At 38.5% G+C, this 27,032-nt stretch overlaps 1 protein-coding gene across 1 annotated transcript in view; it reads left to right on the top strand.

Moving 5' to 3' along the window:
* DTHD1 (death domain containing 1) overlaps positions 1-24,661 on the top strand; it is a 49,852-nt gene extending 25,191 nt beyond the window's left edge. The window contains exons 8-10 of the mRNA XM_090268195.1: positions 3,568-3,812; positions 20,013-20,070; positions 24,342-24,661. Coding sequence (XP_090124321.1) covers positions 3,568-3,812; positions 20,013-20,070; positions 24,342-24,661 — 623 coding nt within the window. The remainder of the gene's footprint in view (positions 1-3,567; positions 3,813-20,012; positions 20,071-24,341) is intronic.
* The last annotated feature ends 2,371 nt before the right edge of the window (positions 24,662-27,032 follow it).

The raw sequence follows: 27,032 nt of genomic DNA, 5'->3' as shown, positions 1-27,032 counted from the left end.
CATTGCCCACTTCAGCCTGCAATTATCTCCTACTCTTATGTTTATATCTTGCTTGAGGATCATGTTCAGAGAAGCCTTCCCTATCTCTCCTGATTAAGTCAGTCCTAATTTTACTTCTTCAGTCTATGGGGTTCTCTTTTGTGGACGTTGCCGAAGATGTGATCTTCTACTTATTCATTTAATTGTTTGATCAATAACAGTTTCTCCGACTACAATCTCATGAAGGAAGGTATGTCTTGTTGGCAAGCACCATTCAATCCCAGGCACCAGGGTGGTGCTTAAAAGCTGGACGGAATTTATTGAGTATTTGCTGAAAGAACAAAGACAAAAACTTGAGGAAGGATTTAACAAAATAGTATTCTGTGATTGTTTAAAACTTTAATAAATTTAGATAACTTCTCTCTGAATAATGTCAAAAATCTCTATATTTACTATATAGAATAGATTCTTTTGAGTGAGAACCATGGGTCATGGACTTTATTTCTACTTCTAAGAGGAGAAATAGATAGATAGGTACCTCTCTTGGTTTTTCTATTAACCTTTGGCATTCTTTTGGATACAGCTAGAGTATGTTTTCATTCTCTAGGTCAGAGCTGTTAATTCAGCATTTAAACTTTTTATTGAAATGGGCACATAAAAATTTATACAATGATAACTTAGCATCACCCCAACATCTAGCAGTGCCTCAGAGAGGTCTGTGTGTGTCAAAGTTGCCCTCAGTGCCCTTTGGCCCAGGGAAGTGATCTTCCCAGATACATATGTAGGACGTTAGAATGACTGTCCTTGTATTCATTCAACAAAAATTCCCCATCCTATGTGTATCGTATTCTAATGGAGAGCGACAGAGCAGGAGCAAATAAGTAAACAAAATGCATAGTTGAATGGGGTGAAAAGTACTGTATAGAAGAATAAAGCAGGGAAAAGATATGGAGAGTCTCAGAGGGAATGTCAGAGTTGAAATTTTAAATAGACTCATCAGGAAAGAGCTTTTAAGAAAGAGACATTTAAACAGAGATGAGAGAGCAAGCCACAATCCCACCTCAGGAGCATTTGCCCTGCACAGAGGGAGGCGATTGTAAGTGAACTGAGGCAGAAGTATGCCTAGTGTTTCTGAGGAACAGCAAGGAGGCTGGGGTGGCTGAATGAGAGGGAGTGAGCGAAAGGCTGGAGGAGATGAGGCTAGTACTGATTGTGCCTTGAAGTCCATGGCAAGGACCTTGCCTTTATTCTCTGTGAAACAGGGAGCCATGGGAGGTGTTGACGGAGAAGACGCATGATCTGGGTTAGATTACAAGTGTGTTGAAAAAAGATTGTGTAAGGCAAGAGAAAAAGCAGGGAGACCAGTTAATGTCGTTGCAATGAACTGAGCAAGCGATGATGGAGGCTTAGAGGCAGAGGTGGTGAGGTGTGCGAGAACACAGAATACTTGGAGCCAGTGGCTTTCATCGGAATTTTCTGGCTCTCCATGTTGCTAGCCTTCACCACGTCTGCCTCTAATATAATCAGAAGCATACATTTCTATGTTTGTACTTTCAATGTCATCAATGAAAGATATTGCAATACCTACTAGTAACAGAAAAATACATTGCTATAAGGAATATCTAATAACCTATAAAGTATAAGTAAATTTTATATTTCTTTATGTGACAAGTATTTTTAAATAGCTACTATCACAAGGCCCTACTAGAAGCCATTGTATTTACATCACATGTTGAGGAGACGGATGTTCTCAAAAGGTCGAATGATGGTTGATTTCATAATATTGGTATACAGAAAATGGCTTTTTCTTTTATTTGTCCTTTAAAAATGCCAGCGTGGGAGAAAAAGAATAGAATAGTGCAATTTCTTTGTGCTATACTTGTCCTTTTTGGTGGCAAGGGGTCTATTATTATTTTTTTGTGGCAAAAGTTTTTCAAAATATGGTGTTATATCTTGACAACAATGAAATCTAACTTAAAAACATCTATATAATGCTTTCTATTTATAACAATAAGATCATGCTATTTATTACTAGTAAATTCTCAGTAACTTAATTCCTATTTTATATTTAATGTGACTCAGAGATTTGCATTCCAAACATTTATTTTTAAAAATTAACTGGCAAAAACAAAGAGGTAGATACATTTTAGATCTAAATTGAATCAAGGTAGATCTGAATCTGTTTTGTTCAAGTAGACTTGTTTTCTCTAAAATACAGACTTACAAGGGGACATACTCCTTAGGTACCTGTCATAACCTGGAGCTTCTCTACTTCTAGATTCTCTTGTCCTTCAGAAATTCATCAAAATGGCCTTTGAGCAGTCACAATGGGAAGAGGGGTACTGGTGTTATTTCCATCTCTCACCAAACCCCTACTTCACTGGGCAAAATGGGTCATCACCTTTCAGGCGTCAAGGGGCAGAAGGAAGTTGCAACTTAAATAGAAAAATCTTATATTGACACACCTTTAAAAATTTAAGTGAACCATTTCTGTCATACAAATTTAAAACACTAGGACGATTCTTCTTCTTATCACTTGCTATCATTGCTGTTGTTTATTGAGCACATATTATATGCAAGGCCCTGTGCCAAATATTTTATCCATGTTATCTCGCTTCATTTCCAGAACAAACCTAGGAGGTAAGTTTTATTTCTCCTGTTTTAAAGATAAGAATGTTAAGTAAGGCTCTAAGAAGTTCATAGATGTGAAAGAACTGGATATATATCTTTATGTCAGAAACATATTATAAATGCTCCTTTATACCTTACTTCTAAATTTCACTAAAGGTAATGCATACATGCCCAAGGAAAGATGGTACTGTCTGTTTTACTATTGCTGTGACAAAGTAAAATATCCCATGGGTGAAAGATTATGTTTACTAAATCATCATTATTTTTAATATGCAGTTGGGAAATCTATTGCATATCATTGTTTGGGGCAAATTCAGCAGGTTTTAATAGAAATTCTGGTAACATGAATCTAGTAACCATTTCATTTAGAAGTTTTAGAACAACACTGTCTATTTCTGCAGTGGTAGAAATATTTTATATCTGCACTACCCAATAACATAGCTACTAGACAAAACTGACTAATGGTTAGAGTGATTAACAAATTTAATTTTAATTTTAACTTTAATTTTAAAAATCACATGTTGCTAGTGGCACCTATATAGAAGAATGCAGATCTAGAATGTCATTATGAGGTCATGAGGGTGTACAAGATGATATACTTAGGGGACAAGAAAATCAATAATTCTTGAAAGATGAAAATAAATTTTAAATACAGAAAAGGCTGGATATTTCCAATAGTTTCTTGTTATAACAAAATGGAATAGAAAAAGAAATTTAAAGATTGTCAGATATAGAAGCAGACAGATACCTTTTGGTGCAATTACAGATGAGTAATCTTCTGAATGATCTATAGAGTCTCAGGGCCTGTTGCTGCTGCTTTGTTAGGATATATTTTGACAAAAGACAATGACACCAAAAAGCTTTCATTGCATTAAATATATACAATTATTTAGATTTAAAAAATTAAGACAAAGTGGTGTGCCTTAATAGTAACAAATGCATTTTGCGTCTATGTAGACAATGGGAAGGATTATGGAAAAGACTACAAGCTTATTTTTCATTTACAAAGAAAATCCAGGCTGGAACTCCAGATCAAAGAGGTGGATGAATTTGGCAACTACAGCTGCTCTCACTACAAGGGCACGATTGCAGTTTACAAAGTCCCTAAAGAAAAGGTAGTCCGGAACTTGGATCAACCTCTCATACTTAATGAAAACCATTATCAGTTGCCAATTTGCACATTACCGTTGAGATTGCCAAAGGTGAGTTATTTCCCTACTTACCATAGTTTGTTAATTTTTCCTAATGCTTTACCACAATAAAAACTTCTGACATATGCATACCTGAAATTAAAAGGAAAAGTAGTAATAAAGTTGATAGGGAAGGAGTGGGTAACTACAATTTTAGATTGTTGAATACATACCAGGTTTTGCACTTCCACTTCAACTTTTTAACAAGAACAATTCATGTTGATCTGTTCCCTGTTGTTAACGACTATGGAAATAATGTCATTCATTTCTGTAACTGCCTCTGAGTGACTGGGAGATCATTTATGGAAATCTTGAGTATATTTTAGAGCACAACCCTTTGAGGAAAAATCATGCATTGAGCAGGAAAATGACATCAAAATATTTTCACCAAGTTTCACCACACCATGCACATTTGTTTGAAGAGTTACTCTTATTTAAAATTCTTACTTTTATCAGGAAAGTGTTATTGAATTGTTTCCCTGAACATATCAAACAACAAATAATTTTATTACCATACATACTATTTCTTTTACTGATCCATGACTTAGCACTTCTAAACTATATTCTTAATGAAAAAGTAACTGAAAAATTCATTTTATCACTCCAGAGAAGAATAAAGTTATTCTATAAAGATGTCAAAATTATTTTTCCATGTGTTTGTCTTTTTGTGCTATGAATAGCAGGAATATATAGGGCTGGCCAAAAAGTCCACATTGTTCTTTTTCTGCAAAATAAATGACGCATTTAAAATTTTCACCAATAACTTTATTGATTTGGATATTTTAAGTATGTCAGTTATCTCCAGCATGGAATAACATTGATTGTTCTCAATTAATGTCTCTATTTGATCGCTATCAACTTCAACTGGTCTACCCAGCAGCGGAGCATCATCCAGCAAAAAACCACCAAAATGAAACCTCGCAAACCACTTTTGACACGTTCTATCAGTCACAGGACTTTCTCCATAAGCTGTACAAATCTTTTTTTATTGTTTGGTATTTCAGTTGCGTTTTACCTTTCTTGAAATAGCAAAGCATAATACGCCAAAAATGTTTTATATTTTCTTCCATCTTCAATATTAAAGTGACTACACAAAAATTTACCAAATTGATATGACAGATGTCATAATACAATCTAACAAAATTGTTTTGACTGAAGTAAAAGACAACTAAGCACTACTAAAAGCTATTTTATGGAAAAAAGCAAATGGACTTTTTTGGCCAATCTAATATTTTCCATGGGACCAGATTTTATACTAATTTTGAATAAATTAGTAAAGTAAGTAATTTGACAAATATTAATTGAACTTTATAAATAGAGGATGTGGCATGCTAGACAGTATAATAAATTCAAGGCTATAGAGGGTAATCCATGCCCTGAAGCTGCCTTGTCTGAATGGTACCCAATAGCCACATGTGTTAATGGAGCACCTGAAATAGGGCTAGTTCGAATTGAGATGTGCTGTATGTGTTAAATACATACTGGAGTTCAAAGACTCAGTACAGAAAAATATAAAATACCTCATCAATAACTTGTGTATATTAATTGCACAGTATGCTATAATGCTTTGGCTATTAAATAAAAATGTTATTAAAATTAATCTCACTTATTTTTAAAAATATATATTTGACTAAAATAAAATACACAAAATGACTTAAGTGTCTCAAACTGTATTTCTATGGGACATCATTGCTCTAAGTGATTTTCAATCAATAGCATATGCAAAACAAGTCCACAAAATCATCTTTTAAGATAGTAAGTGATCAAACTAATGGTATAAAGAGGAGAGGGAACTGCCTTTCTGGAAGATGAAATCAACAGAAGTTTGGTGGAGGTTGTGGCATTTTATCTAAACCTTTTAAGTTAGTAAAAGTTTGGCCATTGCAAATAAGGAAAAATTATGTTAAGATAAGGAAACGGAATGAATTTGAGTGGGGATGATAGGTATAGCTTAGCAGGAATTTATAATCCCTACAGTAACCATTATAATAATTTCTAAAGTGCCAAAAGTCTTCCAAGAACTTTACATGCAACATGATTAAGTCCTGACAAAAATCCTATGAGCCATTACCACTGTTCTTCTTTTACAGGAGACTGAGGCATAAGAAGTTTAAGTAACTTGTCCATGGTCCAATAGCTAAGCTAGTGTCAGAGCTAGGATTTGAACCCAGGAAATCTGCTTCCCACACATCCAACCACTGTGTACCACTGCCTCTTCAACAGATAAAGCTGCGATTCTTAGGGATAGATTTTAGGATAGCCTGGTTCCCTCTTGAACTTGTATGGCAATAGGTACACTACGCTTGAGGGTAGAGGTTATACTAAAATTATTTATCAAATGACGTGACATGGATTCTGGTCATTCAAACTGAAAGGAGCTATTTGAGCAGAAGTACAGGGTCGTTAGAGACATGAACGCTTACTTATTGGTTTTGGGGAGATCCTGGGTTTCCTGAACAGCACATGTAGGTGGCAGAGGCTACTAAGCCACTGATACTGAAAATTATATATTTAAGAGCAGTATAGCAATATAGGTGCATTTTCACTCTCAGTTTTCCCTCTGTTCACTTTCATTTCCATCTGAAGGACTTTTTATTTGCTGCTTCCTATGTCCAGGGCTCTCTTCTCTCAGTCACAAGGCTGGTAATCATTCAGGTCTCGGCTCAGATATCACTCCCTTATTTTGATGTCCTCACCTCCTTATCTAAAGTCGCTCTTTAATCCATTTCCCTTTTAAGACTTATTTCATAACGCTTACCATTAATTAAAATTATTAGGTTTATGTGTGTTCATTTATGTCCTATTTGCCTTTGCCCCTTGAGAACGCAAGTTGGATGAGGGAAAGACCTTGTCTGCCCTGTTCCGTTTCCATCATCACTAAGGAGAGCAGTGGTGAGAGCACATCGTAGGTACCCTAAATATTGCAACCAGATGAAGGAGGGGAGCTCTATAGCATGCATTAGACTCTAACAGTTTCAGGACTTGACCCAAAAGAAAACTTCAACCGTCTTAGATCAGTGGTTTAGAGTCTGTATAAAAGGGTACTTGGCAGGCTATTTGGATCAACATGAAGACTTGAAAGCAGAGGAATGATATTTGGAGGGGGGTGGGCTGTCTCCCCATTGCTTGACTTAGCACATGACTTCCTAAGACCACTATGCTGTTCTGCTATGAGGTTACCAGAGGAGGACAAGTCAGGGGGCTGCTGGAATTCTCTAACAGGGGGTAGTGAGGACTTCGCTGTGATAATGGCAGACAATGGGGGTGGGGGGTGAAGGGCCATGACATAAGACAAGACAGGCTTGAGGTCCAAAACATGACAAAGATAGAGCTTTATGCTTGCAATGTTTTCTCTGTGGCCTGACTTCATGAATTAATTAGCCAAATTAGCCAAGCTGGATAGTTGAAAGGTTTATATAGATTTATTTCAATAGAAGTCCATGTTAGTGATTGTCCAGGTCTTCTGCCTAAGCTCTTCTTCTACCTTGATTCTAGCATAGCATTCCTTACACACTTGCTTGAGTAATTCCTGGTGGCCGTCCCTTGCAGCCCTGCTGGGGTGTCACTTGTTTCTGGAAGACTTGCCTGACCGCCTCCCCCACACCTAGTCAGGTGTTCCTAGGGGGTGTTTCCATAACATGCTGTGTTTTCCCTCTCACTGTAATTACCACATTTTATCATAATCACCACTTCCCAGTAGGCAGATGTTTTTCCATCTTTTTTTGTTTGTTTTTGCCTTTGTAGGGAGTCTTTTTAAACTCCTTTTTCCTTAACCACTCTTGCCCATTAAGTATTAATATCACAGACATTCTGTATGTCTGTTTATGTAGTGCATGTATATACATTAGGTATACCATACATAAATATATTTAATATATACATATTTTATAAAATACATATATTTTACATATTAAAAGTGTAAGTTTTTTTGTTTTTTTTGTCTTGCTCAAGAGAAAATTTTCTCTCCTTGAGGGTGACATTACCCCGACTGAGAATGAGTGCAATCGACTGTGTGGTCACACCCATTGTCCTGTCACTTGGTGTCATCAGTGCCACACATACATGCATGTGTTTGATAAATATTTGCAAATGACTAGATGAATGAAACGATTTCTTCAAACCTTAAAATTGTCCAGCCTTGATATTGATAATCTTGAAACTACAGGAGCATGTTTAAAAATAGCACATTTTATATGCTATTTCATATGTGAATCTACTGCCAATGTACTACCTGTCCTAGCTTCTTCTCCCAGCTGGGTTTGTATAGGGCTGTCCAGAGTCATTCTGTTGGCCCTTTCTCAGGTCTAAGTAAAGTCTTTACAATAAGTTTCTTGGGATTAAGGAAGAACCTGTGGCTGGAGAAATGTTTTCTCTCTGTTCAAACTAACACACTTAAATGGGAATCGAAAGTAGGACCTTTATTTTTGGGAGAACACATTTCTTCCATAACATTCAGAATTAAAACAAAAAATCAACCTCAGCTAGGCATTATTAGAATGGGCTGTTTTTGAGGACATGAATGTAGCCTTTTTGTATAGAGCTTGACATTAGTGAATACTGCATTATGCATACATCTATACATGTAGTATAAATCAGGTGAAGTCGTTTGTCAAAATGAAAAGTGCTTTCTAAACAGAAGACAAGTAGTAAATGTTTATATGTGCATATTTAGAACTAAACACAAATACATTCATACCCACATAAACATAAGATGTAACATTAATATAGTATGTCAGATTCCCAGAGATGTGAAAACATACTACTCATTACTTTATGCTCGTGAGGACCTCTGTGTACCTTATCCTTCATCCTCTATAGTGTGTTCATTCATACATTAATTCATTTGACAAGCATACTTCTTGTGTCCCGTGGGCAAGACACACATGATGTTCCTGTATGTATGGTCTCATTCTTCTTTTGCCTCTCTAGGACCGTTCTCAACTCAGAGGGAGGGCAGAGTCAGCTTCCAAACCATCAGTCAGACCATTTTCTGCCTTCACTCCAAACCCTGCAATGGCTCCTGGTTTTGCTCACAGTGAAAGGCTCTATATGAACTTGGCCCCCCACTGCCTCTAGGACCTTCTTTTCTATACTCTCCTCTTCACTAGCCACAGTGACACTTTTATTGTTCTTGGAACTTGCTTGCCACACACGCATCTGCTTTAGGTCTTTGTGTAAGTAGTTCCCTCTGCCTAGAATGTTCTTCCGCCTTTCAGATACCTGCATGGCTAACACGATCACCTCCTTCAACTCTTTGCTCAGATTTCACATTTTTTTGAGGCCGTCTCTGACTCTACATCTTACTGCAATGTACTCCTACCCCCTGGTCCTGGCTGGTTTGGCTCAGTGGATTGAGCGTCGGCCTGCGAGCTAAGTGTCGCTGGTTCGATCTTCCAGTCAGGGCACATCAGAGAAGGAAAACTCTGACTCCAAAAAACCTCCGCTGCCTTGCGGCATACCCCTTCAGGGGAAAGGCTAAGGGAGTAAACCCCGACAGAAAATCCGGAGCCGGAGTCCCTAAGGCGGTTTGACGTTGTAGTCAACACCGGCAACTCCTGCGGCGCACCTGAACCCAAGCTGTATTGACTCCGTCTTTCCCTTGGACCCTTCAGCTGCGAAGAGAGGGGGGGTCTGCTGCATGGGCAACAGCAGACCCTCCATATCACCCTGCCCAGGCTCTGTAGCTTCAGCTTCACTGGAGAGGACACTCCAGCGTCATCGCAAGATGTCGATTCAACACGGGAGGAGACAGATACCGTGTCACTCCCGAGTCGGACTGCACAGCCATTCTCGGCGGTGCAGATAGACTCTTAAGAAGCTACACCATCGTCTCTCGAGACGGACGGCTGCCGACGACGACTCCTACCCACACAAGCCGACACTCCTGATCTTCCTTAACTCTAATGTTTTCTCTTTCCTTGAAAGCACTGGTACCTTCTAACCTGTATTTCCTCATTTATTATGTTGATTTAGAAAATCCTTCACTGCATAGCAAGGATATGAGTTCCTTGAGGGAAGGGACCTTTACTTGTTTTGTTCATTGCTGGATCCCAGGGACCTGGAATAGTGCCTGCCATATGTTAGGTGCTCAATAAATGTTTGTAAAGTGAGAGAATTTATAGAGAGAGCTTGCATTTCAAATACCAGAAGGGTGGAGAAGAAAGTGAGAAGTGTGAAGAAGGAAATTAAATTAGCATCAGAGGGTTGACAGAACTGGCAGTGTATGCTTATAGATGAGATGACCAGCAAAGATTATTGTGGAGGTGCAGAAGGGACAAGAAGCCCATTGGGCTGTGTGGCCAGGAAAGTACAGCCGTGAGGAAAACAGCCAGAGCCAAGACTGCGACGAGGTTGGAAGGAAAAAGAGGATCTTGGTGAGAGTTCACATTTCAATGTGGTCTTCTGCAAATGGTCACATAATCAATATATGTGAAAATGTATAGCTGAAAAGAACAGTGATTTGTATCTCTATCTTTCCTAATCTGTGTTTCAAACTTCCTCCTTTTACCAAATATTTGAGTAAACGCAGTTCACACTATGTCTATGTGGGCTTCAGCAGAAGCGAGGCAAGTTTCAAAACTCTCAAAGACATTTTTAGATGGAAGGAAGCAGTGTGTATGCTTCGGAAATAATGTCACATAGGGGACCGGCTGGGCCATTTGTGCCTGAGCTGTGACTGTCTTTTGCCTTCCCTGTCTGCTGGGAGGCTTTGCTTTGAAGGAGCAACGGGCCCCAGGGCTGGCAGCTCGTTCTGCAGGAACCTGTTGGAGGCTGCAGTTTCCAGTCAGACTCACCTACATATTGACATAATCCTTTTGCCAACCCAAGTTTTGCTTGGCCTGAACTTCCTTTATTTAAAAAAAAACAAAAAAAGAAAACTGAACTCATGACATGTGATTTCTAGTAAATAATGATACTGCTTCAGCACGTACTTTCTCACCACATTAAATAAGTTGCTATCAAAGGGAGGAAGCAAGCAGAGAGGCTGGTGCCACTTTCGTTTCATCAGAATCACCACGGTCTCACCACTTGGGATGTTCGTTTCCATCTCCCTTTCCTGCTAGGGGTGATTTTTTTCTTCTATGTGATACACACACACACTTACACACACACACACACACACACACACACACACACACACATATATACTTTGTAACCATATGAAATACCAAAGAATAATTGCAACTAAATAAATAAGCAGATACCAAGCTAATGAAATTTTTACATTCACAGGCACTTCAATTCTCCTTTGGGTTTTTAGTTGTAATAATTTACAAAATTATCTTAAGTTTCAAGAATGAAATGGGCCTTATTACCCTTTCATTAGCTACTAAGAAAGCAGATTAGAAAGGGCATATACCTTTTAAGAAAGCCTTCTAGAAGAAATGCTGTGTTTGTGCATATGTGTATGTGTCTTTGTATGTGTAGAGAAGGAACAGGGGACTTAATGGTGATTTTAAAATGTTCTGTAACTTAGTTTCGTGCTTTCTATACTAGACTTAATTCCAGTAATATGTATATTGCTTCATGCCCCACCTCCTACCAAAAATAGAAGAAAGTCACAAGAATCTGTATAAGTAGAAAAAGCATATCAATTTTTATTTTTTGACCTGTGAAAGTTTTAAATACACCTTATCACCCTCTCCAGCATTTCAGTTCTGGCTCCCCTTGGCTCTTACATGATGTACTCCAGACCTGCAGTCTAATCTTCTTCTAAGTAATCACAATGACCTTCAAAGACCCAGTTTTGGCCACATCACTGAAAAATTTACTTTATATTGTACATGACATGTAAAAGGGCAAAAATGAGCAAAACTGGTTTAGTCAGAAATAGGATCCTCACTTTCCTGGAAAGTGATTTACCCACCAATTTGATCAGAAAATCATCTTTCCCTTCTCTCCACACCGCCTTCCTTTTAGTCTTCTCCCTCCCTTTCCTTTTCCCTCTCCCCTCTTCTCTTCTCCCCTCATCAATCCCCCTACTGTTTCCTTTTCGTTCCCTTCACCCCTCTTCCTTCTCTGTCCCTCATCACCTCCCCCTTTCTTCTTCCTCCTTCACTCTCTGTTCATAAAGGGGAAGGTTTTCTCTGCTCAGTGGGCAGTATACCTAAACCAGAAATGGTGCACTATATTGTTATATGGCTTTCAATAATTCTTTTACAAAAGAAGCACATATATTCTTGCCTGTCTGAGAAAATAAAATTAAAAAGGAAATTGATATTTGTGTTTATTCTCTTAAAATTATAACATTTAAAAGTAAACAATGATGTTCATTAATTCAAACAATTTTCTAGTTTATGATCTCCAACTGTCTTCTTTTTCTGTATATTTATCAGTCAACATGTGAATTAACAAATACTAATTAAGTATCTATTATATATGAGATATTATGTAAAGCCTAAAAAAAATAGTGATACAGGTCAAAAGTCCTAGCTTTCAAGGAAATTACAATCCAGTTGAGAAAATATAGCATAAACACTTTAAAAGTTAAAAAGCAGTGCAAGAGATAATGCAACAATACAGTAATATGGCAAGACAGGAACTGATGATTAATTGCAAATGAATGACCAAGAAGGTAAGTGCTATGGCATTTCAGAGAAGGAAGTGATTCCTGTGGACTGAGGTGGCCTGCGGACATGTCACAGAACAAGACAGATGTGGAGAATACTTAGATTCTGGAGGGGAAGAGAGAAAGAGGCAGTGATTTCCACACAAAGGGACAGTATGAACTGAAACCTTGCAGTAGCAAAGCACAGGTGTTTTAAGAAATGACAATGAACAGACCTGCATGGCTTGAGTGGAAGATTTGGAAAACTCAGACTGAAAATAAGTTGGGGAAAGATTACGGAGGGCTTTGTCTGCTTTGTTGAGGTATACCACATGTCCCTGTGAAATGGTTATAGGTGAGGCTTTCTGTCAACATTTGCCAAAAGAATGTGGCATTTCATGATATAGATACAGTGTATAAGGTAAACATTCAAATCAGAAATCCTTAGCAGATGAGTCAACAGAAAAATCTCTCAGCTGTTGGTATTCTTAGAATGAGTATGGCCATAACTAAGCGTAGAGAAGTAGGTCTTTGGTTAATTTATAGGTAAGCTTTTCTTTTATCCTATAAGTAATGGCAAGCCATTGGTAAATTTTACCAGGCAGGTTGTGTGATCGAATTTTATTAAAATCATCACTGTGACAGCCTGTAAGGATAAATTAGAAAGAGGTGAGTTTAATCGTAAAATAAGGGCTGATGAAGGAGTCACGGAAGAGATGGTGATGAACTGATATAAGACGATGGCAGCAAGGGTGGCAAGTAGAGAACAGAGCTGGGCAGAGATTTAGGATTTGGGACCAACTGAAGTTGGCGATAAGGTAAATGTGGGGGAGGGGTCGAAGCGTAGGAAGATATTAGGAGACAGAGGAAGCTATGAGATGGGGCTTTCCCAGACCACTGGTTTGAGCCATTGTCTTATGATACAATAGAGCGTTTTATTAAATTGACTGTGGAATTGTATTTAAACTTGCATTTCATTTTTATTCTCCCAAATGTTGCCCTACCCAGTAGATGATTGACACTTTCTCTCCGATGGCTGATTACCACCCTTTCTGCTCTAGGTCACACAACTGACGGGGGGTACAGTGTGGGAGTGATTTATCTCAAAAACAAATATCATTTTATCACACTTCTGAAGCTTCTCCATTGGCACTTTAATCTATTGACCAAAGTCCAAGCCATTTACCCTGTTATAAGGCCCTTCATAACCCCCCTTATCTTACCTCCATGACCCCTTCACATGACATTTACCCAACTAACTTTTGCTTCAGTTTACTTGAGATCTCACTTCTTTTACACATTATGGTCTTAACTGCCCCAGCTGCCCTTGTGACAGGGACTCCACGCTTAGCTCTATTATCATCTTTTTAGAAGAAGCATTTAAACTTCACTGCACTGTAACTCCAACCAAATCACTTTGAAGATATAATAACATATGCTCTGTTCTAATTTTTATTGATACAATAATGGTAATGATAATAATAACTGATATTTATTGTTATTCCCTGATAGTAACTCATTTGCTGAAAAGGGAGGTGGCTGAGGAAACTGAGGCACGGAGAGGTTTGTTCAAGGGGAAATAGATAGAGAATGGGAAAGCCCCCATGTGAGCCCAGTTTGTCTGAGGCCCGTGGCCACCCTCCAGTAGCCTGCCGGCTGTGCTCGGGACTGAGTCCCTCAGTGCTGGGAGCATAGCTCTTTCAATTTTGTAATCACATTCCTACTATGCATTCAACAGTGTTTTGTTAATTTCATTAATAAATGACTGCATGCTGGGGAACTGATAAAGCAGTTGAAGGTGGAGTCAACATGCTTCACCTGACTCCTTCCCCTGCTAGCAGCTCCACCAAGCAGAAACTTTTCATGCCTTCGAAGAAAGAGACTTAGGTGGGGATTGCACACACTGGCGAAACCTGGGAAGACACGGCTATCCAGGCCTTTCCCGGCAACACTCATGTCGCCCTTTCTGTCCGAAAGGCTATTTCTGTCTATAATGCAGAAGAATGAAAGCAAAACAAGACAGAAATTTAGGAAATGTTTTAAGTGTTAGAATATTCTAGGAAGAACTATGTTCCAAATTGAACAGGTTCCTTGATTTTCTTGACAAGTCTTCAGGACTGATAAAAACTTGGGATTGCAATTTAAAAGCAGAACAATAAAGAGAGGAGGTGGAATTGTATGCAAGTTCTAACAGCATCGTGTGTTTTTGATTTGTTGAGCTGCTTTTAGAATCAATAGTATCACCCACATAGTTGCAATTATGGATCAAAGGCATGTGCCTTTGCCAGAATTTCTTGGAACAATGAGCAAAACTTTTAAGCATATTAACAGCAGTCAGCACTTGTGCAGTGCTTGCTAAATTCTAAGCACATTTGAAGTGCTTGATCTATTCTAGACTTCTTTTGACAACTTCTCTGTACTGATTCCAGATGTAGTCTATATAGAGTTTTTGCATTATCCAGGCCCTTGTTTATTAATATTTGCAGCCATTCCCTTCTTCTATCTGGCCTACCTCCTCAGCTCAGCTGGGATTTCTTGAATCGTTCTATCTGATTACCAGGAGCCTAAAGCTTTCTCCCTTTCTGACTAACTTCTTCAAAGGCTGAGAGATAGTCAATGCTTTCCTCTTGACAAAACCATACTCAGAGTGAAGCCCTGAAAAAAGATCATTTTCAAAGAAGCAATTGAAAAAATAATGAAGAAACAAAACGTAAGTTTGGCAGCATGGGTTTAAAACCAAGAAAGATCTAAATTAAACCAAGATACGGACAGGCATTATTTCAGGAATTGGTAGCAGCCCGACTTCATGTCCACAAAATTTAACTTTTAAATTTATCTCTGAGTGAGAGTACTCTGAGTCAGCACTTCTTGCTCTCAACTTCGTTCCTATTTTTCCCCCCACGGTTCTCTGTGAGTTTATGCTGGTCTTCAGATCTCTCTAGGAAAAGCACTTCCTTTTCTTGTGTGGCTCAGACATTTCTGTCCAGGCCTTCAGGAGGTTTCTACACCATGTGTGCAATTAGAACAAATCCATGATAAAAAAAACAACAATAGATTATTGATTGACTGATGCTGCTGTCTTTTAATTTATTTATTTTAAAGTTTCACTTTTGATTTCTCTTGTTTCAGTGCATGTGTTTGTGTGGAAATTTTCAAAGCACACAAAATAGGGAAAATATACAGTGAACCTCCACGGACGCATCCCCTATCATTTTCTGCCATTCTTTTATCTTATACCTCGGGGCTTGTTTGTTTGAATATGTATTTTAAAGCAAATCGAAGCTACTATATTACTTTACTTGGAAATAATTCTGTGTGCTTTTTAAGAGGTAAGAACTTTAAAAAAAATCACAAAACCATAACTACAAGCAATAAAATTGCCTATTATTATTTAATAGCATCTACTATTCAAGCATTTTCTATATTCACTGAGTTTTTTTTCTTTTCATGGTTAATTTGTTAAAACAAACGAACAAAAAACAAACAAACAAAAAAAAAAGGGCCCTGATAATGCCCGCACATTGCATTTGGCTAATGCATCTGCCACCATTTGTTGGAGTCTTAGTGTAGGTTACATCCTTTAAAGACATTATCTCAATCTACCCTCATAGCATACTTCAGAGGTAGGAGCTGTCCTCTCTGTTTCCCCAGGGAGGGAACTTAGCAAGAATGGTTAGATGGCTTGTCTCAACTTGTAGGACTTCACAGGGCAAAGGCTGTCTGTGCTAGGACTCGGACTTCAAAGTCATTCTTCTCTTGTGTTGTTCTCGCTCCTCTTCTTCCTTGAGCAAGTCAGATCTTTGCTTACTTTACATGTCTGACACTTTTATCTCTGCGTCATTTTGTTTCTCACACCTTTTGCCTCTTCGGGGTGTTTCACAAATCTAGACCTCGAAGTTGGGTATGTCCCTTCCCCCAGGTTAGTTAGATGCTGACAAATCCCCCATAGGTCAAGTTTTGGTTAAATCATTTCTCCTGAGAACAGATCTTGTTAAGAAGGATAGAACACTGTGGTGTGTTTTAAAATGGTTCCTTTTGTCCAACCCCTGCAGGCCACACATGGGGATGTTTTTCAGCTATTTATTGTGAGAACCTGGTAGAGGTCTTGGAGGTGAAGTTCACAAAAGGGTGCAGGCAGCTTTGACTGGGTGCCCTGAAGTTTTTAACTTTCAGTCTGGTGTGGACACTGAGCCTCCAGCAGTTGGTCAATTACAGTTTGGTGTTTTCTTACCCCGGCCCAAGTTCCTGCTGATCAGAGCTTGTGGGTTTCTACTCTGGAAAGTTCTCTGTATTAGCCTATCACTCTTTTCCAGTTTAGGACAGAGGTTTGACATGTGACCTTCCTTCTCTTACAGATTAAAGAGAATGGTTGATTTTTTTCAGTTTATTCAGCTTTTTCCTTGTTGTCAAGACAGAATGACAACTTCCGGCTTCTTATGTGGCTTACTGGAAACCAGAAGTTTAGCCCAGTTTATACCAGTTTGTCCTCACTCAACACTGATAGAAGCTTTTATTTGATTTTGATTTGTAGTTATTTTGGATGCATGAATGCAACACAAAGTTCTTATGCTAACATTAATCTTTTGACCAGATGACTTCTTTTATCAATATTCTAACTTATTTACAATGGGATTCTATAGGATTTGTACATTTTAAAGATTAAGAATATAAATGTTTACAATTATGATGCAATAGATGAACTCAAGTTAAGCAAATGGAAACTATTACTTAGTTGAAGAGGCTGAAATGCAAAATAAATATAGAACACAGTAAGCAGTGAAAACCAGTACTTACTCGTGGTATCTAAAAGGCTTATTGTAAAATCCATGCTAAAGATACAGAAAAATATACTATGTATACTTCCTTGATCTATTATTATTTATATTGCTTTCACTTGTATATCTTCTAACTACTAAATACATGACCTATTTACCAGAAGAATCTATAATAAGTGCATGGGGTGGGAAGAATGTGGGGTTAAGGCTGCATGGAGGAGTTGTTGCCACATGATGTTATAATAATTACTTGTGCAATTCTCTTCATGCATTGCACTGATGTTTAGCTGCAATGCAATGTGACATTCATGTTAGGCCGAGCTTCAAGAGTCATATAGTCCTTAGAATAATGCTACAAAAACCCTGGTTCTGCAGGGGACACCCAAGAACTCATAGGCAAGGAGAAAGTCAAGTGGGAAACTCTGCCATTTATTATTTCTATATCTGCTAAATGGCAATAGTATTATGGTAGGTACCCTTGGAATTAGTGAGCTCCCAGGTTAAAATTAAAAATAGAGTATTGTTATAGGATTCAAACATGTAATCTTATATCATTAATTCCACTTAGCACTTTAAAATATGTGTGAAATTGTGTGAAGCATCAACATAACAGGTCACCTCTGAGAAATAACAAACTTTCTTTAGCAAATAGTAGGACCTGAGAAGATAGAGCAGAATAGCACTTCTTGAATGGGAAAGGAAAGTAGGGGATAATTAGAGACAATCCCACTAAGGGAGTCATCCAGGGACCACACAGAGACTGTGTAGGAAAAGCAAAGGCTTCCTAGTTTGGCTTGGAGCTGACCCCGTGCACCAGTGAGATTTATTTACAAAGTAGTGTGCAAGGCAAAAAATAGTGCACAGATAAAAATACAGAAATACAGGAAAAAGGAAGGGGAAGGGTCATCGAACATCCCCGATGAAGAGGTAGTGTGTGAGACTAGTCTTGTGCCTGGATGTTTAAGGGAGCCAGGGACTTTCCATGCTGCCTGGCCACCAGCCACTGCTTCTGTGGTTGTGTGCCAGATAAAGGACTCAGCTTGAGTTTTCATGCATGTGAAAAAATGCATATATTTAAATTCTAGAATCACTCTGAATGCATCGAGATGCTATGAGACATCTCTGAAGAAAAATAAAATGACGGAGAGGGAATTACCTATTCAAAGAAAATAAAAAATGCAATGTATATCTCTTGCCCCAGACTCAATTCAGTCCATATGCCCATTGATGAGAATGATAGAATTTGATGTACTATTGAAATTGGTATATTTCTAATTTTTTGAGAGTGTTAAGCACATAGTCGATGTCTTGGTAATTCTATGCAAGATTTTTGCAGTACTACAATATTAGTATATTTGAACTTGGGTTGTTCTTTTGTTCTTTCTTAATTGCCTCCCATTAAAACTTCTTAATGGAAATTTTATATACATGTTTATGTAACATCTATGACAAGAATATCCAAAAAATAATATTCAGATTTAATCAACTTGTATTGAGTGCTCTTTATAATTTAGACAGTGTCCTACTTATTAGCATAGAAAGTTTATATCCTTCTCACATCATCACTGTAAACTAGGCTTTAAAAGATTATTTTGAAACAAATACAGATTAACCATAAATTTCAAAAATACAGAGAGGTTCCATGTAATCATCACTTAGTTTTCCTCAAGGTTATGTCTTATGTAACTATAGTATGATATCAGAACCAGAAAGTTGTCATTGATGTAATGTATGGTATACTTCTATGTCATTTTTATCACATGTGATATCTGTGTGACCACTGCACTCAAGATACAGAACATGTCTATCATCACAAAGATCTGCCTTGCACTACCCCTTATGGTCATCCCCCACCATTCCTAATGCTTGGCAATCATTACTCTGTCCTATATCTTTATAATTCTGTAATTTCAAGATCGTGATGAAAATGGGATCAGGAAACAGGTGACCTTTTGAAACTGGAATTTTTCAGTCAGCATAATTCCCTGAGGCTCGTGTAAGCTGTTGCATGTATCAGTGATTCGTACTTTTGATTACTGAAAAGTAACCCATAGTGTGGATGTACCATACTTCATTCACCTATTGAGGAAAGTATTAGTTGTCTTCCGTTCTTTTGCCTATTACAAGTAAAACTGCAATGAACATTTGTGTACAGATTTTTGTGATCTGTGTTTTTAAAAATATATACTAATCACATTTCAGAGCTGAGATGAAGGAGAGAAATTGTCCAAAGCACAGAACAGGTTTCCAAATCCAGATGTTTTTAAGTTATTTCCTGTACTGTTTCCAATGATCCCAGATTAAATGAGAACAAACTGTTCTTTCTATATAGTGTAGAAAAGTCATGATTCTATATTTGGTTACTTCTTGATAAAATATTGGTTGTAGAATAATATCGGCTCAAAGACTTCATTGTTTTCAACATCATGTATGCACATTGATTCATGCATGGATTCACTAAAACTCTTGTTTTAGTGTCCTTTAGGTGCCAGGCTCTGTGCTGTGTGTCAAAGCAGGTGCCTGTCCCATAAAGGCTTTTCCAAAATCCTATGTTTGTAGCATAGAGGTAGCTTGCTCTATGTTTCCTAGTTTCAGTAGTTTTAAATTATAGTTGGAAAAATGCTTACTCACAGAGAATGTGACTGCAATAATAATATTTAAGTGTATATTCGTAATTTACATTTTCTGAAAGATTTGGGTTAATGTATTTTGCCTTATCTTAGGAAAGCAATTGCTGAGTCTGCATGCACAAATACACAATCTAATTTTGCAAGGTATGCCATTCATTACTTCTTTCAAATAGGGGTGAGGTTCAGATGGATTTGTATTTGTAGCTTGTTCACAAATCAGTGATTTCTTCTACTTATGATGTGTCCCTTCCCCCAATAGCGTGAAAAATTAATCAACCGGCCACAGAGTACCAAGAGAATTTCTACAGATCCTCTAGGTAAGAGTGCCCTTATTACAGAGGTGTTTTTTTTCTCTTATATTTTATACTTTATATGTATCCTTTTAGAAAAAAAAAAAAGAATAGAGAACTTTGCAATTAAACAACCATTAGGTTTATCAGGTTATAATGTTTTCCTTTGGAAATCATGCATGTTTAAATCAAAAATACTCCAATGCAGACACAATTAAAATTTTATTAAAATCTACAAGAAATATGAACCCCACTAAGTATTATTTTACTAAGATAACTAGTAATTGCTTAGTTTGGGAAACAGACCACAGCAGTTTCTTCTGAACTGTTGAATATTAATTGTGAGTCTTGAAGTCCAGTCACTGCAAGTCTACATTTGAGGGCAATAGACTTTAAATGGAGGTATATTGGATGAAACCAAAAAGGAAGCCTGTGATATTTGATTGTGGTTATGCATAAGTCAATTACATAATAATGATGCAGATTTCAGGGTAGAATTTGACATTTTAATTCTATTTTAGCCTTTGAGACTGTTCATCTTGTGATGTTAATAATTACTACTGCGATAATTTATTGGTCTGCACAAGACATAAATGAGTGTGTTTTGCCGTGTCAGACCCACTACTGATGGCAAAGCATTCCATTCAGGGGCTACCTTTATGCATTTGTACAGAAAATGTGCAGACTTCACTGAAATTACATCAGAAGAAAATAAGATGAGAATAAACCTTCATGTGATAGATCCTCTCAGAGGCAATACAACTGTTTTCAGAGAAAGAGCAGATTATACAGCAAAAATAAAACAAATACCACCAAAGCCAATCCTGCCCCCAAATAAGAAACCAAACCAAACCAAAACAACAGCAGTAGATTAAAGCCCAGCAAGTTTGTTAACTTTTGAAGAATGGTTCAAATAAAAGTATCATTCTCACTACCGTCGTCCCGATCACTAGAGAGCACAGGATACTATTCTGATCTTTCCTGCACGCACCAGGAAGTCCTGGGCCATTACACTACGTGGCCTTAAACAACCAGTGCCATCTGAGCTGCTGCGGGAAGGATGATGGAGCAGAGTTTAGAATGGGATTAAACTATAAAAGGTTTTAAATGCTACATTAAAAGTGTAAACAATCATTTATAAGAGATTGAGTAACAAGGAAAAAATAAAATCAGATTAGGCTGAAAACTTGTCTTTATTAATGCACAGAAGATGAAAATTAGTCAAAACTGGTAAAAGAAATATGAATTAGAGCACTGGTTCCTGGAATTCTCCAGAATAGAGAGGTAGGTCATGATTGAGATTGAGTCAGTTAGTCTGGCAAGTGGGGGAAACATCTGAGACATGTTTAGAGTTAGGACCAACAGGACTTAGGTGCAAGGGTTAAGAAATAGGCTTTGAGAAATTTGAATAATATTACATGTTTTAGCTTACTCAACTGAGTGGTCACATTTGCTATAAAAGTCGATAGAGTGAAGAATCAGGTGAATAGAGGGAAAGGATGAGCTGGATTTTAATTGAGAAACAGGACATTTGAATTTGCTGTGGTATATGCTGGTAAAGATAATTAGAAGATGAACATGGTAAATGCTATACCAGGATTTAGGAAAACAAAGCCACAGAGGAAGATATAGTACATCTGGGCTATTTCACAAAGAGGAGTTGATTAAGGCAGTAAGAGCTTATGAATTCAGAGAGGAGATGATAGAAACAGAAGAGGCCTGAGATAGAAAGCAGTAATTCAACAATATCATGAGAAAGACACTCAGCAAAGCAGAAAGAGGTGTATGCAGGAGAGGGGAGAGGAGAAGCTGGGTTGGCCACAGAACTCAAGGGAAGGAGTAAAATGCCTTGTGAAATCAGAGAAGATTCAATCTGAGCATCAGCTATTGTCAGTATTAATTAGGAGGATTATGGAAAGACTGCAAAGGGTTCGATAATGTTAAAAGAGGGTACAAAATCCCTAAAGTAGGGGTTTAAGAAGTGAGTCAGTAGTGATAAACTTGAAGCGTCAAGTTTACATCAGGCATTAAAAGATTTTATTGGTAAAAGGCAAAAAAATTATACAATGTGTAAAGAAAGCACAGTATAGGGAATAGAGTCAATAATATTGCGATGACTGTGTATGTTACCAAACGTGTTCTGGAAATATCAGGGGAACACTTTGCAAAGTATATGATTGTCTAACCACTATGCTGTACACCTGAAAGCAATACAAAATAGTATTGAAAGCTTAAAAAATGCTAATAAAATATAGATCCTTGTCTGTTAGCTCTGAAAAAATAAAAGATTTTATAGTAAAGGAAGAAGAGATAGCTTAGTAGCTTGAAAGAGTAGCAGAAACAGAGAAAGAAGAGGCTTGAGAGTGTAAAAAGTGTGGCAAGAACCTGTGGTAAGGAGGAAATTAAGGAACAGGTGTGAAGTGAAATTACTTGATAAGAAACACTGCGGAGATGGAATCTGGCAAACATGAGGAGTGAAATTTTGTAAGAAAATGATTTTGAAATGAAAACAAGGTTATAAGAACTCAAGTCAAATGGCTTTGGGTCAAGTAGGAGAACCGGCTGAGTGAAACAGAATGAGTGTGAGTTTGGGACTGAAGGATAGTAGAAGAGATTTGGGTCATTGCTCTGGAAAAATTTAAATTCAGTTCAGGAAAAAGATATTTTAATGGATTTGTAAGCTGTTAAGGGCTCAAATGGCACAAAAAGCACAGAGTTTGTTGATCACATTCAGCATAGATTCATAACCCTGGGCAGCCCAGTAGATAAATGCAGTGTGAGCCAAGCACACTTGGGGATTGACAAATTGACAACAATGAAAGCTAAAGTGGACAATAGAGTTTAAAGAAGATGCCTGAGCCTCCTTGATGGGCACAGTTGGTCATTAGGAGCAGCATGTGAAACCTTGTAGGGGTGGTTGAATGGCCGGGAGCATCCAAGGAATGACTATATTAGTAGTGATGGGGGCAAGAAGAATATGAAGCGGGAGCAATGGAACAAAGGCTGTGGGAGTTTAGGAGGTTCTGGTAGGAAGTAATATTGAGAGGCTGAGGCCATGGAGGTGGAATAATTCTGGCTGATGATGGAACATGAGAATTGGCCGTGAGTGTCAGTTTCTACTATAGAGTTATGCACAGTTCACTGATTGACAGGATTAAGGAACTCTGTGGTCAGTGGTGTTACTGATGATCAACACAGTTGCTGATGATTCGGCCAGCTGGTGACAACAGATACATGATGTGGACAGGGAGGGGAAGGCCTATCCATGGAGCATGGCCATTGAAATTAATATAGTGCATGATGGGAGCAGAATGTTGCTTTGAAAGGAGCATGGAGAGCAAGGATGTGTCGACTCCATTTCCTGAGTAGCCTCCATGGAAAGGTGGAATGACTCGTAGTGTAAAATCAAGGGCGATTTGTGTGAGTAGGTTGATGGAAGGAATGCCTGCGGCAACAGTGGCAGACACTCTTCATTGACACCAGACCAGGGAAAGCGGCGCAGTGGTGAGCCTGAGAGCAGGAGGCAGTGACTGTGAGGCAGGCTCATGCTGCTCCGTGGGAGGAGAGACAGAGTAGGGTGGGGGTTTTACTGAGCGTGATGAGTCTGAGTTGCACAATGAAGGAAATAACAACAGAAAAATGAATCACGAGCCGAGGTGGGAGACCAGGGTCAGAGGGTGAGGGAAGAGGTGTGTTGAACATACAGAACACAGACGAAGGAGATGGTGATGGTTGTGAACGCTAGTCCTGAGGCCAGGGGAAATGCTGGTGTGAAGACCGTCCCACAGAACTGCTGTTCTGGTAGTGGCCCACAGTGAGTTTGTGCGTGTCTGTGGTTGAGGGTGTGTGAGAGTTGTCCAGCTGCCCATATAAGTTAGGCATCAGATTAGTACTAATTAAGTGATGTATTTTTTTGAACCTAAAAATACCCTTTACCAGAGTGCTACCTAAAGTAGGGTTGGGAGCTTGTTAAAAATGTCAAGTTCTGCCCGCATCCTAGTCCTAATTAAGTAGACTAATTGGGGCAGGGCCTACAAATCACTGAACAAGCCTTCTGGCTCATAGGGAAGTTAAGAATTTGAGAAGCATTTCCAACCCTCTGCAATAGGTATTCCCTCAGGAGAAGACCCCAGAAATTCAAAAGCTCTCCACTGTCCACCTGGGTGATCTCAAATCCTTCTGCTGTTCTGCGGACAAACCAGAGAGCACTTAGATTTCCTGTGAACAGGTACAGAGGGTTCAATAAGCACATCCCCCAAGAAAGAGCCCTAATACACTGTCTCCCATGTGCCTGGCAGAAGCCCTGTGGGATAACTTGCTCTACTGGCTGGCAGAGGAGCTCTCGGAAGAAAACGCCACGCGTCTCTCTTCGTCCCTTCCCCTTCGCCGCAGCACCGTTCAGCTCATCCAGCTGAAGAACCCAGACGACCTCACAGAGCAGATCCACGAACTTCTTTGCTTCTGGAAGAAATCACTCCCAAATTCCACTGATAAACTTCGCCTTCTGGCCCGTCATCTCCGCAAGATTGGCAGGAATGATCTTTCCGAAGAGCTCAAGTTCAAGTGGGAAAATAAAGTGTTCACCAATCCACAGCCGTGGTTTGATACGGCAGAGTAAAGCCGGCTGTTCTTTCTTTGGGTTATAATTGTAAGACAGTTTCCGTCAACATTTTACTGGCCAAGTAAGGTTGTTTGAAGTGAATCTGTTTGATAGATGTACTGTTGGGACAAGTGGCAAGCAAAGCACCGATCAGACAATGAAAAGCATCCCTGGGTTTGAGCGCTCCTTCGTGGTTCAGTGATACATGTTCTGCAAACATGACTATCCTGGGTCCAACCAAACTTAACAGCATTTGCAATAGTTTGCTCTGTTCACATTTTAATCGCTGAGGTTGCTTTCTAAGTGTAAAGGAAAAATATGATACATGGAATCCCTTTTTAACTGTTATCTATCTACATGAAAGTAAAACACTTACCCAGGATTCCAAACAACTAATCCTCATTAGGTGCATACAGTGGAGCCCACATGTAACAACGCCGAATAAACTGGGCTGCAGAGACCTGCTATGGAGGATAGCAGATCACGTTCAGAAAACAAATTCCCAAGAAGTTAAAATTAGAATAGCATTTCAGCCATTTACTGCCACAAACTTTCCTTTTACTAAAAGGTAGTCTGGAATAGGGAAGACCTCGCGTTTTATTATTAGTGGGATGAGGCAAGTGCAGAGGAAATGCAGCATCAGTCAAAGAATTCAGGGTCCTTTCACCTACATAGGAGAAAAAACTCTGTTTTTAAATCAATTTGAGAGAAACCTCACATAAGCCCTATAAAAGTAGTAAAAATCCCCACAAAACTAAAAGAAAAAATAGTAATTATGAAAGCCCCTCTGTCATTGATTATCCCTGTTAATGTCTAATGCATAAGCTCTGAGATTTTGGAAAACCTAAAATCTCTCCCTGAAGCAATGTGAAATGAATGGAACATTACATTGGTTTTACCAGTTCATTAATGCCAAATCATCAGGGCCTTGGCTCTCAAGCAACAATATTCAATTATTGAATACCTAGAAACTAATGAAATTACATGAAAAATTAAACATTTATATGATTCTGAAATTTAAAGTCAAAATTTCCTTCTATGAATTAACCAGGGACTTACTTATATATCTATTTGGTTATATATTGAAAAAGGGGATTCCAATTTTCAAACACCTCCCTATTAAGAAATTTTTATTAGTCAAGATTTTTATTACTTCTACAGAAAGGTACAATATTTTTCATGCGTTCTTATAATGCATAAAACAGAATGAAATGTTAATTGTTTTTCTGACTTCATAATAAATAGGTAAAAAAAAATCCTCCTCTTTTCCAACACTAGAGATTACTATTATAAGCATTTTTGGTTAATTTTCTGTCAGTGTTTCTTTTTCCCTGGAGGGACATGTTTCTAGTTCTCTGTATATAGTTGTATATAAATGCACTCACCTATGTGCTGACGTTCACACACACTAATACACATGAATTTCTTTACACAATTTACCTCACCCACCCACTCACTCACATCTCACGTGTTCTCTCCATGTCCTCACATCCCATAAGTACCCTCACGAATACACACACATCCCCTGCCACACACTTCTAACAAGAACATTCTTAAACACATATATCCCCTTTACACACAAACACAGATTTGCACCCACCTGTACATACCCACAGGCATGCATATTCTATTACAGATACATATCCTTCCACCTACTCCACTCTCACCTCTCACACACAAATACACTTATTCACATACACCTTTTACACACACAGTCTCGTATCCACTTGTACACTCTCACATGTCTTCACAAGCTCTCTCACACATACTCCGTGGCTGCATCTCATATGCACATATACTCATTAACATGCATATTCCACAGACAAACATATTCACACACACAAACACAACATCTCACTTTACCTGTACACCTTTACACACACAGACACACACACACACACACTCCCTCTCCCACACCCTGCTCTCTCACCTCTTCTCTCCCCTCTCTCACACACACACTTATTTACATACCCTCACAAGCACACATCTCTTCATACACACACTCTGACAAGCATTTTTTCCCCAGAATTAAAAAAAAAAACTTCATATATTTTTGCAATACTGAAAAAACATAAAGTACTTAAAAAAAAGAGAGAGAGAATCATCTCTTCAGCACCCCCTCCTCCTTAGGGACTCAAAGCAATCAGTCCCATATGTTCCCAGCATGCCCTGGCCAGGCCCCACCTTCAGGCACCCTGCTCTCTGTCTGCTGGGAGACCTGTGGGGAACACATCAACCCTCTGCCTTCATGCTGGGCTTGGGTAATGGAGACTGGGATGCGGGGAGGGAGGGAATTAGACTATTCCTCTTTCTTCCTCCTTCAAATTCAACAGGGCCAGGCTGTGTCTCCCACCCAAAGGCCACTGCCCCTCACCTCTCTCGGCAGCCC

Source organism: Furipterus horrens, unplaced genomic scaffold (genome assembly GCF_987537825.1).
Source record: "Furipterus horrens unplaced genomic scaffold, mFurHor1.1.pri manual_scaffold_2, whole genome shotgun sequence".
NCBI lineage: Eukaryota > Metazoa > Chordata > Mammalia > Chiroptera > Furipteridae > Furipterus > Furipterus horrens.
The sequence above is the reverse complement of the archived record's forward strand: the minus strand, read 5'-3'. Positions and strand labels throughout refer to the sequence as shown.